This window comes from Artibeus jamaicensis, unplaced genomic scaffold (assembly GCF_021234435.1).
Source record: "Artibeus jamaicensis isolate MK-2021 breed Jamaican fruit bat unplaced genomic scaffold, CSHL_Jam_final contig_1998, whole genome shotgun sequence".
NCBI classification, from domain to species: domain Eukaryota; kingdom Metazoa; phylum Chordata; class Mammalia; order Chiroptera; family Phyllostomidae; genus Artibeus; species Artibeus jamaicensis.
Window position 1 is genome coordinate 16,037,381 of NW_026521407.1, and position 17,511 is coordinate 16,054,891.

General features: G+C 35.6%; 1 protein-coding gene and 1 pseudogene across 17 annotated transcripts in view; one reads left to right on the forward strand and one right to left on the reverse strand.

The window, feature by feature from the left end:
• Positions 1-17,511, reverse strand: part of BPTF (bromodomain PHD finger transcription factor) — a 137,903-nt gene that overhangs the window by 83,917 nt on the left and 36,475 nt on the right. For 13 of the 17 annotated variants that reach the window (XM_053655503.1, XM_053655475.1, XM_053655488.1 and 10 more), the window contains exons 3-5: positions 16,373-16,596; positions 8,278-8,481; positions 7,544-7,732 (exon numbers count right to left, since the gene is read on the reverse strand). In XM_053655503.1, coding sequence (XP_053511478.1) covers positions 7,544-7,732; positions 8,278-8,481; positions 16,373-16,596 — 617 coding nt within the window. The remainder of the gene's footprint in view (positions 1-7,543; positions 7,733-8,277; positions 8,482-16,372; positions 16,597-17,511) is intronic. The other 4 variants (XM_053655507.1, XM_053655505.1, XM_053655498.1 and 1 more) reach the window with 1 other exon arrangement.
• On the forward strand, positions 10,776-13,271 carry LOC119036297 (prostaglandin E synthase 3-like; annotated as a pseudogene).

Below are 17,511 nucleotides of genomic sequence, written 5' to 3' on the forward strand. Positions count from 1 at the left end.
CACACACATATACATATATATATATATATATATATATATATATATATATATATATATATATATAAAAACACTTTATAGCCCCGACAGTTCAGTGGGTTGGATGTTGTCCTGCAAACTGAAAGGTCACCAGTTCATTCCCGGTCAGGGTACATGCCTGGGTTGCGGGCCAGACACCCAACATCCATTTGGAGGTATGCAAGAAGCCAAATTTCTGTCCCTCTCTCTCTCCCTTCTCCTCTCTCTAAAAATAAATAAGATTTTTTAATTTTTTTATAGGAAATGCTCTCTGCTATTAGAGAGATAATGGTACTGCATAAAGTAATAATTGGCAATCAATCACCAACACCTAGATATTCTGAACTAAAAAAAAACAGTAACCCACTGAAAGCAAACAGTTCAGATTCCATCCTTTTATCTTTTAAAGTATTATGGAGCTGAGGATTACTCTAAACTTTTTTGTTAATTTGTCCCAAGTTAATTTGTCTTAAGTGGAAAACAATGTTTTCCTCCACTTTGGTTGAGAATACTCATTTTGTTTGTTTTTTAATTATAATTCTAGAACTCTTCACCTCTTTATTTCATTAGGCTACAGGATTGAGGAAATCTCAAGCATTTGCTTCAAAACACCACTAAGAAGGTATCATCTGCCAATACGTACATTTTAATTCTCAGAGCCCAAATGTTCTAGCCCTACAGCAAATAGTATAAATTTTGTATTTATAATACTGTTTTCCTTGTACATGACATTGTACATGAATAAAAACAGAAAAATTTTTACATTTATCCCTCAAACCAAAATTACATGCAGATCTTAACCTTCAAATTTTGAACATAAACACCAAAGCCTAAAAAAAGGCCACAAAATTTTAAGCAAAAAACTGTAAGGAAAAAAAGTAACTTTTCCATCTGAAAACAAAAGAAAAAATTTTAAAGCAAAAATATGAGGTAAAAAAAAACCCCAGAACATATATAGCTAGAAACTAAAACAAAACACATTAAAAATAAAAAGCTAAAGTACTTAATTACAGAACCTACAAAAGCCATTACTGATCAAATCAATGAGGTAAATGCATATGAGTAATACATTAGTTCAGCATTCAGTATTAACAGCTTCTTAGGCAATGAATTTCTCTTGCAATTTAATTCAAAACTAAAGCACAGCACTGTATTTTAAGATGTTGTTATCCCAAAAAGTTAAAATAAGTTAAAATCAGTAAGTTCTTATAGTTCAATTTTATAAATGTTAAAGTTTCATTATGTTCACGGAAACGTTTTCAAAGCAATTATAAATAGTCAAAGAAATAAAGCTTTATCTGCTACTAATATTTGCCTAATCCCAATCATGAACTCTAGAGGTATAAGTTAAATAAAACAAATGTATGCATTATGTGTCTAAATACAAATTCTCAATGGTAGATTTGAACTTAAGACGCTAGAAAGACATGTGTCCCTTTTTCCCCTAATAAATTTAAAATTTGACATTCAGGTTTCTATCTAAACTCCCGGACAAAAATGTAAGTCTGAAATTAAGGCTTTTGATAACTACAAAGAAGTTATACTGCATACAAAACAATATTTGCTGTATGGGGTTGTTTTAGGCAACATAAGCACATTCATGAACTAAAGTGAAATGTCTGTAATACATCAATAATGTATTGATGTATTACAGATATTTCACATGAAGAAAAAACACCTAAAGAATAGGCATTAAGGGAGTAACTTTTTAAAGTTATGTCTACCAGCCTTTCCCCAAATACAGCCCAATTTTCCAGTTTAATCTCCAAGCTTAGCCACACTGAATCTTTGTGATCACTTTTCATACCAATATGAAATGTGCCCATTTTCCTTATGTTCCTCACTCCTACAGATTTTTAGACCATAAATTTCTAACTTTTCCTTTTTATAATGTCATTTATCATGTTATATGAAAATAACAGTGGTCTTGGACAAGACTTAAAAAATATAGCTTGAAATAATATGTGTATTTCTAAAGAAATTCTAAAGTAGATAATTTCTAAAGATTTTTTGAAGATGGATTTCTAAAGATTTTAAATTCCCAGCTTATTTTAAAAGCCTTTTCTATTCCAGAAAAGATATACCATACAACAAACACCGATCAAAAGAAAGTTGTGGTAGCTTAGAAACACTATTAAAGATAAAGGATATTTCACTATGATAAAGTTAATTAAACGAGAAAACATAAAAACTATATGCATCTAGTAAGACAGCCTGAAACTATAGTATGTAAAAACTGAAAAAGTGAAAACAGAAAAAGGGAACTCTACAGTAAATAGTTAAAAATAATTTTAAAGTATCTTGAAGAAAGGGGAAGAAATGTAGCAAGGATATAGATTTGAACAACACATTAAAAATCCTTGATCTGGATGTCCACTTTCACCACTTCTATTCAATATAGTATTGGAAGTTTTAGCCACAGCGATCAGGCAAGAAAAGGAAATAAAAGGCATCCAAATAGGAAAGGAGGAAGCAAAACTGACACTGTTTGCAGATGACATGATAGTGTACATGGAAAATCCTATAGATTCTACCCAAAAACTGCTCGAACTAATTAATGAATTTGGCAAAACAGCTGGTTACAAAGTCAATATCCAGAAATCAAAGGCATTTTTGTATACCAACAATGAATCAGCAGAAGCAGAAATCAAGGAAAAAATCCCATTCAATATAGCAAAAAGAAAAATAAAATATCTGGGAATAAACCTAACTAAGGAGGTAAAAAACCTGTATGCAGAAAACTACACAGCCCTGAAGAAAGAAATCGAGGAAGACACAAACAAATGGAAACATATACCTTGTTCATGGATTGGAAGAATTAACATCATCAAAATGTCCATACTACCCAAAGCAATATACACATTCAATGCAATACCTATTAAAGTACCAATGGCATATTTCACAGACATAGAATACTTCAAAAATTTATATGGAACCATAAACGACCCAGAATAGCAGCTGCACTTCTGAGAAAGAAGAACAAAGTAGGAGGGATCACAATACCTGATATCAAACTGTATTACAAGGCCACTGTAATCAAAACAGCCTGGTACTGGCATAAAAACAGGCACATAGACCAATGGAACAGAACAGAGAGCCCAGAAATAAACCCAACTCTCTACAGTCAATTAATATTTGACAAAGGGGGCAGTAACATAAAATGGAGTAAAGATAGCCTCTTCAACAAATGGTGCTGGGAGAACTGGACAGCAACGTGCAAAAAAATGAAACTTAAGTACCAACTTACACTATATACCAAAATAAATTCAAGATGGATAAAAGACTTAAATATAAGCCATGACACCATTAAAGTCCTAGAGGAGAACATTGGCAAGAAAATCTCAGGTATTTCACGCAGCAACTTTTTTACTGATATGTCCCCTAGAGCAAGGAATATAAAGAATAAACAAATGGGATCTCATCAAAATAAAAAGCTTCTGCGTGGCTAAAGAAAACAGTATTAAATTAAAAAGACAACCAACTGTATGGGAAAACATATTTGCCAATGATACCTCAGACAAAGGTTTAATCTCCAAAACATACAAAGAACTTACACGACTCCACTCTAAGAAGACACCCAACCCAATTAAAAAATGGGAAAAGGACTTGAACAGACACTTCTCCGAGGAGGACATACAGAACATCCAGAGACACATGAAGAGATGCTCAATATCGTTAGCTATCAGAGAGATGCAAATTAAAACCACAATGAGATACCATTTTACACCAGTCAGGATGGCTATCGTAAACAAAGCAACAAACAACAAATGTTGGAGAGGTTGTGGGGAAAAGGGGTCCTTAGTTCACTGTTGGTGGGATTGCAGACTGGTACAACCATTATGGAAAACAGTATGGATTTTTCTCAGAAAAATAAAAATCGACCTGCCTTTTGACCCAACAATTCCACTGCTAGGATTATATCCTAAGAATCCTAAAACATCAATATCAAAGAACCTATGCACAACAATGTTCATAGCAGCACAATTTACAATAGCCAAGAGTTGGAAGCAACCTAGGTGCCCATCAGTAAATGAATGGATCAAAAAATTGTGGTACATATATACAATGGAATTCTATGCAGCAGAGAGAAAGAAGGAGCTACTACCCTTTGCAACAACATGGATGGAACTGGAAAGCATTATGCTGAGTGAAATTGGCCAGGTGTTGAAAGACAAATACCATATGATCTCACCTTTAACAGGAAGCTAAACAACAAAACAAACAAGCAAGCAGAAAAAAAAAACAAAAAACAAAGACAACTGAAATAGAGAACAAGGGGACAGTGACCAGAGGGGAGAGGGAAGGGAAGTTAAGGGGAAAAAGGGGGAGGGATTTGGAGGAACAAATAGGAAGGACACAGGGACGAGAACTAAGGGGGGTGGAAATTGGAGGGAGATGGGGAGCAAGGGGCAGGGGAGGCTGGGATGGGATGGGAGAAATAGACAAAAAAACTGTACTTGAAAAATAACTAAATAAAATTTTTAAAAATCACAAGTAATAAAAAAAGAAAATTTTTTTAAAAAAGTCCTTGATCTAATTGTCCTAAACTGCACCCAACAACTCAAAATAAACATCCTCTTCTAGTGCATATGAGACATTAATCAACATTACCCAAATGCTGGACTATAAAATAAGCCTAAACAAATCACACAATGTTCTCTGACTACAGTGGGTTAAACTAGAAATCTATAATAGAAGGATAACAAGATAATCTCCAAATGTTATGGTATTAAGCAATATACTTTTATGTAAGCAGTGGGTTAAAAAATAACCATAAAACCACATTATAATTGAAATTAGAAAATATTTTAAACTGAATGATAAAGACAGCATGACATTATGAGATATAGCTACAGCAGTACATAGAGGGAAACAGCTTTAACAGCCAACACAGAAAAAAGAAAGAAAATCTAAAAATCATCAAAGTGTCTCAAGAAGCTAGGAGAAAAAAATGAGAGTTTAGGAAACTTTTGGAGGTGATGAATATATTTATGTCACAGATTTTGGTGGTATTTTCATGGTTGTATATTGATCTCTGAATTCATCAAGTTGTATATTAAATATGTACAGCTTTTTGTATGTTGATTATACCTCAATAAAGTAGTTTAGCCCTGGCTGGTGTGGCTCGGTGTCTGAGTGCTGGCTGTGAACTAAATGGTCGCTGGTTTGACTCCAGGTGAGGGCACATGCTTGGGTTGCAGGCCTGGTCCCCAGCTAGGGGCATGGGAGAAGCAAATGATCAATGTATCTCTTACAGACTAATGTTTCTCTCCTCCTCTTTATCCCTCCCTTCCCTTCTCTCTAAAAGTAAATAAATAAAATCTTTAAAAAAATAAAGTGGTTTAAAACAGGGGGGTGGGTTAAAAGCCAAAAAAAAAAAAAAAGCAAAGAAAGCAAAAGGAAGGAAAGAATAAAGATAAAAAACATACAGTAGAGAGAATCAACAAAGATTGAAGTAATTTTTTTTAATTTTATTTATTTATTTTTAGAGAGAGGAAGGGAAGGAGAAAGAGAGGGAGAGAAACATCCATGTATGGTGGCCTCTCATGCACCCCTACTGGGGGACCTGGTCAGCAACCCTGGCCCACAACCCAGGTATGTGTCCTGACCAGGAATCAAACCAGCGACCATTTAGTTCACAGGCCAGCACTCAATCCATTGAGCCACACCAGCCAGAGCCAAAAGTAATTTTTTACAGACTAACAAAAGTTGGTAACAATCCTGTGAGATGATTAATACAGAACAGATAACCAATTTCTGGACTGAAAACAGACAGTATCACTACAGATCTTGTAAACATTAAAAAGATGGGATGGTTCATGCCAATAAAATTTAAGGTTTAAATAACATGGGGTAGATTCCTAGAAAACTTTAATTTACTAAAACTGATATAAGAAAACAGAAAATATAAAGAGCCCACTATTACCAAAGAAATGGAATCTGCAATGAATAAGTTCCCCATAATGAAAACTCCAGGACCAGATAGCTTCAGCAAACAGTTAAGGAATAAATAACACCAACCCCCAAACTCTTGCAGACAAGGAAAAATGGGAACTTGTTCTAAACTCATTTTATGAGGCCAGCACAATCTTGACACCAAAGCCTGGCATGGACATTATCACAAAAGAAAAATGGTAAGCCAACCTTAAAAATCCTAAACAAAATATTAAAATATATGCAATGCATGACAACCAAGTGGTATTTATTCTAGGAGTACGAGATTGGGTTAACAGTTCAAAAGAAATATCAATGTAGGAACCACTGCTTCCAGTCAAGATGGAGTAGAGGGACTGAATTTACCCTCACCCATGAACAGCCACAGACAAAAAAAGAGACCATTTATCAGAAAATGAACAAAGGAAGCCACAGGAACCTCACAAATGAAGATATCCAAATGACCTATATATACATATACATATATGCGCACACACACACAGGTGCTCAACATCCTTAGTCACCAGAGAACTGCAAGTTTAAACCAGCATTAAGATATCCCCACTTTCCTACCAAAATGACTAAAATACTGGGGGGATTGGGGAGGGAGCAAGAAGGAAGAATTATGTGAACTTTTTATAATGCTTAGAAACAAAACCTTTAAGATTTCCATCAAGGTTATTAGCTATAATTCTTGATTTTTACTGGAATTACCAGTGTTTATTTTCTTGTTTTGTTCATTTAAATTTTCTTATTTGTTGAAAAATACATATAGCTGCTATAATAAAAGTTTTTTCACTTAAAAAATGCAAAAAAGAAAGGCATAATGAGATCCTTAGTGTAATGTACTTATTTTGAGTATAATTTTAATTTTAAAAAGCTTCAAATATGGCCCTGGCTGGTGTGGCTCAGTTGACTGAGTGCTGGCCTGTGAACCAAAGGGTCGCAAGTTCAAATCCCAGTCAGGGCACATGCCTGGGTTGCAGGAGAGCTTGCCAGTAGGGGGTGTGCAACAGGCAACCACACATTGATGTTTCTCTCCCTCTTTTTCTCCCTCCCCTCCCCTCTCTGTAAAAATAATTTTTTAAAAAAAGCTTAAAATGAAAATTATTAACTTACATTTTTATTTCATATATACCTTGCAAAAATGTTTTATGACAATGGTTTTCTATTATGATATGGTTTAAAATGTTGAAACTACATGAGCACATGCGAACATAAAATTAATCTGTTAGCACATACAGAATTAGAATGGCCAAATCATTCAAAACTGAGCCATTAGTATGTAAGTACTTAAAACCAAAATATCCACTACTATGGTCTGGTGATAAAATATACAAATAAGCCTATTAGACAAAAACACCTAAATGAACTTTAAAAAGCATGAAGATTATGATGAGTTTCAAGCACTAACTGCAAGAACATTGTCAAATTCCAAATGTTAGGGCACCATTTAGCAATCAGGGATGGCACTTATGTAAGCAAGCAGCATGAATGAACATATATTTTAAAAGTTTTAGGTGACATTCAGCTTTTACTGCAAAAGGGAAGGATTCCCCCCATTACAGAGGCATTGATACACTGCCCTCTGTACCTGGCACATCCTGGGGGAGCTCAGATGCCGCCACCTTCTCTGCCATGTTGCTGCTATCATGGGTTTCTGAGAGACACCCCACAGGACTCCTCCCTGCAGAGGGACTAGTCTCTTCTGAAGAAGCATTTGTTGTGTTGTCGCCAAGATTTGCTGACTCAGAGTTACCTTTATCCCCAACTTCTGTTGGCTCTACAGTAAAATGCACAACAAAACTTTAAAGATATCCTTTAAAATCGCTTTAGGACATATGGTCTCATTCAATCAACTACTAAAAATGAATGATCACCAAAAAACCTGCTTTTATTTTGATGGCCATTTTGAAGCTATAAGATTTGGGGCTATTTTTGCAGTAGGTAATCCAAAAAGTATTTAAGAATACTTAACATGTTAAGAATGTTTAAGTAATTAGTATGAAAATGAACAAATTTTATTATATACAAAAGAGTATATTCTGATATTAAAGTAATGATTTTTCACCAACCAATCTCATAGGGAAATGGCACCTTCCTAGGAAGTATAAATAGAGATATAACATTATAGCAAATCAATCAATACATATAAAACTCACTATAATGATTATGTATGTTACAAGGGCGAAGGATATCCTACACTCTTAAGAAATATAAAATTAAATAATCGTTTATAAAAATGACTCCTTTTCATTTTGCAAATAAAATTAGAGATTTCACAAATAACACTGATAAAATTTTTTTTTAACCAAGTAATTTTTTTACCCTCAGATTTTCCTTGCTCAGGATCATCATCTGGTGCTTTGTCATCATTATCTTTTTCAAGGGACTGGTCTTCAAACTCCTCTCTGTTTTTCTCAGCATCTTTGGAATTATTTTCAGTCTCATTGTTGTCCTTTTCTATTTCTTCTGGGCTTTTAACAATGTCAATCTCTCCCTTTTTTGCTCTTATGGATTCCAAAATTTCTTCTGTAATAAAAACAAATTTTAAACAACATTGTTTCCATATATGCCAAATACAATAGTAATACAAATACCACTTAAAGAGTTTCAACTCAGGTTATTAAAGTTAAATGTTAACTATCTCTGTGTAGTTCATTCAAGCATTGTTCTGCTGCTTCTTTGTAATTTCCTTCTCTGATACAAGAAACCTAGTTCACATTATCTACGATATGTCTTATTTGGTTAATACCAGTATCCATAGTTTTAGAATAGACAAACTGTATACCTCCATGTGAATTAAATTTACCAACTAGAGTACAATGTTTATAAATAAGAAACATTGTTAATACCATGCACCCATGGTACTTCTTTTTCGATTTTTACATTTCCTTGTTTCTATTTCCTTTAAGTGTTCTCTACCATCATTTTTGTCAACATTTCTTAAATTGTAGGTACCTAGAATGTTTCCTAGAATAAGAAAAACCCCATAAAGAATACTGACCACCTTTCTGGTAACGTGAATACATTTGAGCTGGTTAGAGTTAATTCCTCACTGTCTTACCTTCTCTACTAATTCCTGTAAGAATTTGGAGGCAATGAACACCTAAGACAGCTGCAAGAAAATTTCAAATGGAAGTAATTCCAACAAGATATTTTCTTTCCTTCTTATCATCCAAGTTAGCCCAGGATCCTTTTATACACTATTTCTTTACACCCCTTGACCTATCTAAACGTATTGAGTTCAGTTCTGATTTACCCCAGCTACATTTATTCATGTTAGGTACATCAAACTTATCGATGAGAAGTACCTCAAATCACTTTTTTCAAAAGAACTTTTTTCCCAAAAAATAGCTCTACCCTCATCTTCCACTGCCAGATTTTCCTAGCTAAATTGTTGTACATTGTGCCCAAATTCCCTAGTAAAAAATCAAACATTAAAAAAAGATCTACTAAGTTTAGATCATTTAAATTAGATAAAAAGCAGAGGCGGAATGACCACAAGTCTCTGATTTTATATAAATGTTTTAATTTCAAATATTCTATCATATTACTACTCTAATATGCATGTGTATATTTTATCAGTCTAGATGTGCTTGTTTTAGATCTTAAAAACTGTGGTACCCACAGCCATAAGAAAAACAAACCAAAAAAGTCAGGGGGATAAAAAAAATTAAAGGATAAAAAAAAATCAGTTAACACATACATTCATTCTATGAACATGTACATACATTCTATATACTTTGCAGCAACATCTCAATACTAGATTTTTTTGAATCTCTACTTAGAAAAATTCTAAATTCTCTACCAGCCCTGGCCAGGTAGCTTGGTTGGTTACAGCATCATCCTGATATACCAAAGCTGTGGGTTCAATCCCCAGTAGGGGCACATACAAGACTCAACCAATGAATTCATAAATAAGTGGAACTACAAATTGATGTCTGTCTCTCTCTCATAAGATCAATCAATCAATAATTAAATATATATTTTTTTAATTTATTCCAAAAATACACTTCAAATGAGCAACATAAAGCATTATAATACACAATTACTATAAAGGTATATGACAAAACAAATATAGTAAACCATTTAGTATTACATATATATATAGCAGACTGTAGAATCTAAATGATGAGCATACAGGTGTTTACTGTATAATTCTCTCAACTGTTCTATATATTTGAAAATTTTCATAATATTAGAAAAAAAGAAAAACTCCACTCCCAAATACAGAATTAAATTCTACTAAAGTGGACATATATGTATATAAAAACCAGAGAGTTCTAAATGTAAAAGGATGTATGCAATTTGAGAGGTTAAAAAAGTCAAGTCATTAGAACAGGCTGTGATTCTGAAGTTACTGTTACGACACTCAAATTTTTCTTGGCTATTTCAGAACCCCAGTAGTTTCTGCTGTTTTCATCTCATAAAATCCCAAGTTAGAGAACACACTAGAATCCCTGGCCAAGTAGGTTCACTGGTTAAGCACATCCTCCCCATAAGCCAAGGCTGCAGGTTTAATCTCCAGTCAGGGCACACACAAGAATCAACCAACAAAAGCATAAATAAGTATAACAGCAAATCAATCTCTCTCTCTCTCTCTCTCTCAAATCAATGTTTTTTTAAATTTTAATTTGTTGTAGAGAGAGAGGAGAAGGGAGGGGGAGAGAGAGGACAGAAGGGAGTAACAAGAGAAACACGGATTTGTTGTTCTACCCATTTATGCATTCTCTGGTTCAAGGAAGGGGGAAGAGCCCACTGCTCAGGAGCTGCTACTGGAGAGTCCCACCCACCCACTGACCCATCCCCCTACCCCATTCAGAATGCAGCCTGCTTCTGCAAAGTGGTATAATCAAAGGGACTATGTCTGTCATTGAATTTTGTACTGAAGACAGTAAAGATGTTAATGTAAATTTTGAAAAATTCAAACTTACATTTGGTTGTCTTGGAGGCAGTGATAATTTTAAACATTTAAATGAAATTGATTTGCCCTGGCTGGTTTAGCTCAGTGAATTGAGCGTGAGCCTGTGAACCCAAGGGTTGCTGGTTCAATACCCAGTCAGGGCACATACCTGTGTCAAAGGCCAGGTCCCTGGTGGGGGGCATGCAAGAGGTAACCACACATTGATGTTTCTCTCCCTCTCCTTCTCCCTCCCTTCCCCTCTTTAAAAATAAGTAAATAAAAATCATATAAAAAAAGACTTCCACCAAGATGAAGGCGTAGGTGGAAACACTGTACCTTCTTGCACAACCAAGCTTAAAAACAACAAAGTTTTAGCAACAAAAACACAGCTAAACCAGAGAAAACTGAACTATACTTAAGTCTGACAATGAACCAGTCAGCCAGACCCGTAAGAGGGGCAGAGCCAGCAGCAGAGCGGGGTCGGACAGGAAAGATCCTCTGGACCGACCCAGGCACGCAGGCAGCCGAGGATGTATCCCAGTGTGGAGTAGCAACGGGTGGACCCACTGAGGGTGCAAGGCAGGCTGATCTCAGTCACAGATTCACACGCAGATAAACCAGGCAAAGGAGCTAACGGTGAGACAGATCTCGCGGGCCCCAGTGGCGGGAAGCAGCAGAGGGAGCCACTGTCCCTCTGTGACCCCACCCCTACATACAGCATCACAACCCAGTGACCTGGGTGGCCCCACCCTGGTGAACACCTAAGGCTCCTGCTCCTCATATGATAACAGGCGCAAACAGACCAAAACATGGCTCAAGAACAACTCAGAGCCCCAGAGCCAATAAATCTAAGTGAATGAGAAATTGCCAACCTCTCAGATGCACAGTTTAAAACACTGGTGATTGGATGCTCACAGAACTGGTTGACTTTAGCCACAAATTAGAGGAACATATGAAGCCTATACTAATTGAAATGAAGGGAAATGCACAGGAAAGCATTAGTGATGGGAAGGAAACTGTGACTCAAATCAAGGGAGTGGACCAGAAGGAAGAAAAAAATGACCAAACAGAAAAATATGAAAAAACAAGAATTCAAAAAAATGAGGAGAGGCTAAGGAACCTCCAGGACATCTTTAAACGTTCCAACATCCGAATTATAGGGGTGCCAGAAGGGGGAAAGGAAAGAGCAAGTGGAAACCTTATTTGAACAAATAATAAAAGAGAACTTCCCCAATCTGGCAAAGGCAATAATAGACTTCCAGGAAATTCAGGAAGCTCAGAGAGTCCCAAAGAAGTTGGACCCAAGAAGGAACACACCAAGGCACATCATCATTACATTAGCCAAGATTAAAATGAAGGAGAGAATCCTAGAAGCAGCAAGAGATAAGGGGACAGTCACCTACAAACGAGCTCCCATCAGACTGTCAGCAGATTTCTCAAAAGAGACCTTACAGGCAAGAAGGGGCTAGAAAGAAGTATTCCAAGTCATAAAAGCCAAAGACCTACAACCAAGATTGCTCTATCCAGCAAAGCTTTCATTTAGAAAGGAAGGACAGATAAAGTGCTTCTCAGATAAGATCAAATTCAAGAAGTTCATCATCACCAAGCCCTTACTATATGAAATATTAAAGGGACTTATCTAAGAAAAAGAAGATAAAAAAGATGAACAGTGAAAGGACAGCAAACTCATAGTTATTAAGAACCACACCTAAAACAAAAGCAAACTAAGAGGACATCTAGATCAGGAGCAGAACCACAAAAACGAAGATCACATGGAGGGTTATCAACAGGGGAGTGGGAGGAAGAGAAGGGGGGAGAAGGTACAGAAAATAAGTAGCATAGACAGTAGGTAGAAAATAGATAGGGGGAGGGCAAGAATAGTAGGGGAAATACAGAATTTAAAGAACTTGAAACACATGGACATAAACTAAAGGGGGGGGAATGGTGGGGGTGTGCAGGGTGGAGGGGAATGAAGGGGGGAATAGAACAACTGTAATGGCATAATCAATAAAATAAAATAAAAAAACAAAAAAGGGTGAAGGAATTCATCAAGAAAAATAAACAAATAAATATAAATAAATAATAAAAATTTTTAAATCTTACAAAAAACGAAATTGATCTTTTTCACCATATAAATCCAGATGGTTCCAATTAACAGATCAATTTTATGTTGTTTAGGATAGGAGAATCTGACCAGTCATGGCCAAGATTTACAAAAGAATTGGCGAAGCTTAATTAGCTTCATGTGAACTTCAATAACTGGAAAGACTAAGAAGATGATTCAGATGAAGACATGTCTAATTTTGATTGTTTCTCTGAGATGATGAACATCATGGGTGGTGATGAGGTTATAGATTTCCCAAAAGTAGATGGAGCAGATGATGATTCGCAAGACAATGATGATGAAAAATGCTAGATTTCTAAGTAAGGAATGTGTCATCATTGGATTCTGAGAAAGAAAAATAATTTCTCTGCAAGATTTCATAATTAGAGAATTCCTGAGTTGACAGCTTTAAAGGTAGATGCTGCATTGGTCTCCTTTAACCCATTTTCAACTTGTTTGTTTTCTTAAAGGCTTCACTAAGGGTTGGATGGGGCAATTTTAAGTCAGCTAAGACAATGACCTTACACATGAACATTTCCCAGACTCCCATGACACTGCTGAGGTCCTAGGCAATTAATACAGCAGTTGTGATAAAAGTATTTCACCTAAAAGTCTCCTTTACTTCGTAACATAGATACTGACATGATAGGAAGCTCTTGGATTACAGAAAAGTAAGTAAGTTTAGATTTTAGAACATGGACTCAAACTGGCTGAAACAAATTGGTTAACCAGTTGTTCCTCTGGTGTATTCTTCAGGATTGTTCCACTCAAGTTTTATTTTTCCAAAAAATTTACTTCAAATTATGTACACAAATAATCACTAGTCAGTGTTCCAAATGCATTTAGTTAAAACTAGCGAGTGCCCTAATTTAGATGGTTTTTGAAGCCTGTACATTTGGTATTATTTGATCCTTAAACTTCTACATCTCCTAGCATGGAGGACAAAGGCTATACATTTACACCAAATCTGTATGTGCATTATCAGTATGGCAGTGAGTGGGAAAAAATGTTAATTAATACAGTACTGAATTTTTTAGTTTATTTTCTTGATTCAGCTTGTTCCAGGGCTGAAAATCTCAATGTATGTTCATGATAGTGGGAATTTTTTTAATGTCTACATTCTCTCTAATAACCTATTGGAAGACCTCAAAAAAGAAAAACACAGGTGATACTTATTAAAATAACACAGAATGTATCTTGCAAGATTTTTTAAAATGGCAATAATGAGTTTTCTCTGGAAAAGAAAAGAGAAACTGAGGATTATGAAAATCAGATTTATTTTTCACTATATAACTCTCTGTACTGTTTAAACTTTTTAAAAATATAACATATGAGCCCCGGCTGGTACAGTTCAGTGGATTGAGCGCAGGCCTGAGAACCATGCCATCCTGGTTCAATTCCCAGTCAGGGCACATGCCTGGGTTGTAGGCCAGTTCCCCAGTAGGGGACACATGAGAGGCAACCACACATTGATGTTTCTCTCCCTCTCTTTCTCCTTCCCTTCCCCTCTCTCTGGGGGGGGGGGGAATATATATATATATATATATACATATATATATAAAATATGTACCTTATTATTTTTAATAGCACAGAATTTTTAAAAAGCAAAAACTTGAGCAACAAAATCAGGTAGTAATTGAAATGTAATTCAAAGTATAAAATTAAAAAGTCCATGAATCTATACTCATATAAATAAATGACTGAATAAATAAATGTAGAACAGTCATTTCTCCTCTTGTGCAGAAATATCCCAAATAATTTATGCAGATAGCTACTCCCTCAGAGAGGTGGAGCCTAACACTCCACCCCTAAGTGTGGGTTATACATAGTGACTTTTTTCTCCACAGGCACAGAATGGGTGGCAGGTATTATTTTACAATGTTGAAAGCTCACAAACTACTTCAACCAGATAATCAAGGTTAATAGAGTCAGTGATACATCATATTGGTAGCATGTACTTTTGATAAGAAGATGACAATGGCACTTCATCTTTGTGGTCCTCCTCCCCCAAATCCATAATCCCAGGTTAACTATGAGAAGAACATGAGACAAATCCATACTGAGGGCATCCTACTAAATACCTGACCAGTATTCCTCAAACCTGTCAAGTTCACCAAAATAAGGAAAGACTGAGAAACTGTAAGAGTGTAGAGCAGGGGTGTTAAACTCATTTTCACCAGGGGCCACATCAGCCTCAAAGTTTCCTTCAAAGGGCTGAAATAATTTTAGGACTGTAAAAATGTAACTACTCCTTAACTTTAAGGAGATGAAATTACATTTAGCCCTTTGAAAGCAATCATGAGGCTGATGTGATCCCCAGTGAAAATGAGTTTGACCCCCTCCCCGGAGAGGAAACTAAAAAGACAACTAACTATAATGTGGTATCCTAGATGGGATAATGATACAGAAAAATTACATTAGATAAAAACTAAGAAAATTAGAATAAAGCATAGAAAAGTTATTATAATGTATTAGTATTAGTTCATTAGTTATGACAAATGTACTACAGTAACATAAAATGTTAATAATAGGAAAAACCTCACAGAACTCCCTGTACTATCCTATCAACTTTTCTGTAACTCAAAAATTATTCTTTGATTAGAAGTTTTATTTTTAAAAAAAAAGCAAAGAGTAAATTCAAAAAGAATACGATCTCTCATAATTAAAAATAGGATTCCCACCGTGGTTTGTGTGGCTCAGTAGATTGAGCACCAGTCTGTGAACCAAAAGGTTACCAGTTCAATTCCCAGTCAGGGCACATGCCTGGATTACAGGCTAGGTCCCCAGTTAAGGGTATGCAAGAGGCAACCTGTATCTTTTGCACACTGTTGTTTCTCTCTCTTTCTCCCCCACTTCCTTTCTCTCATAAAATAAATAAATAAATAAAATCTATTTTTTTGAAAAAAAGGATTATCAGAAAGATTTAATAAGTTAGTTGAATTAGAGAAACAAATAAGCCCTAGCTGGGTAGCTCAGCTATTTGGAGCATCATCTCATACACCAAAAGGCTACAGGTTTGATTCCCATTCAGGGCACATACCTAGGTTGTGGGTTCCATCCCAGATCAAGGCACATATAGGAGGCAACCAATTGATTTCTGTCTCTCTCTCCCCACAACCTTCCTTTCTCTCTAAATCAATAAACATATCCTCAGGCGAGGATTATAAAAAAGGAACAAACAATTTAGGGGATATTAGTAATAACCAGGATGAAGTATAAAGCTCTATGAAGTATATAGCATCCCTAATTTATGATAAGATGAGCAAGGTTCTCCTGGGAAAATGAAATATAGAGATTTCAAGTAAAATATATACACTTGAAATTTTTAATACGTTTTCAATTCTGTAGTGATTTCAGTCTAAGAGTTTATCTTAAATTTAATAAAAAGTAATATGAGGAAATTTCCCTCTCACCATTAGCTGCTGCCAGAAAGGATTTGTTACTGCCCCGAGCCTTATTGGTCAAGTCCTCAGTTATGTCCATGTGCCGGTGGATCTCTTCACGCATTTCTTCCAGAGTTTTGCAGAGTTCTGCTTCCCAGTAATCTTTGTCTAGACAGTCAATTAATTCTGCAAGTTGGACCTTAGTACTGTAGTACCAAATTTTCTTTTCATTTTCATTTTCTGTATCTTCTTCTCTGTTTAAAAAAATAGTACAAAAACATTTCCTATGTTAGACATAAAAGCACTCACTTATCTGAAAACTTAACCTATGCAGAAGTAGTTAAAGCACATAACACAAAGTTTGTGTACTAAAGCTCAATAGATTTGCTCACAAGAGATCTCCTCAAGTCTTATTCAAACTAAAGTTTTTCTTATTTTATTTGAGTAACCTCTAATTATTTTGATTTCCTAGCCCACAGAGTTTAGGATGAAAGAATTAATATGAACAGTAGTGGAGAGAGGAATTAGTACAGCAACACAGAAGTGTATTTAAAAATATGATAGAGAAGCAGGACCTCCAAATTCTGAACATGTGAGTACGTGGTGAAGGACAGTCTTGGTTTCACCTGTATCAACTTTAAGATCATCACAATAATGAGGATTTTAACTTGAAGTATTTTAACTCTATACGTGGCAGGTATAGAGAAGGTCCACACTATGATATAATTCAGAAGCATTTCCATCAAAATGGTTTAAATGATCTGCTAAATTCTGGTCCTTGAAGGAGTCATCTCAAAGGAGCAATAATATCTCATTGCTCTACTTTTCATATGGACAAAGCTCAAACTGGAGAGAAGAGGAGCAGCTTCCTTTCCTGCTTAAATCTCTCCCAAGGTCTCATTCACTTGCAACGGAGGTAGAGGACTTCAACAGAGATGGTCATGAACTAAAAACAGGCAAATTAATGTCTAATGTCTAGGACCAGGCTTAGAGAAACACATGTGAGGGTGTTTCTTCTCTCATTTAAAAGGAATCAGGAGTGCACGTGAGGTACACTTGATGAAAAAGAGCCTAACTTTCCTGTCTACTCAAAAGCAAACTCATGGAGTTGAAAGAACTGGGCTTTCAGAAAGACTGAGCTTTAAATGGGCTCAGTTGCTGTTTAGATA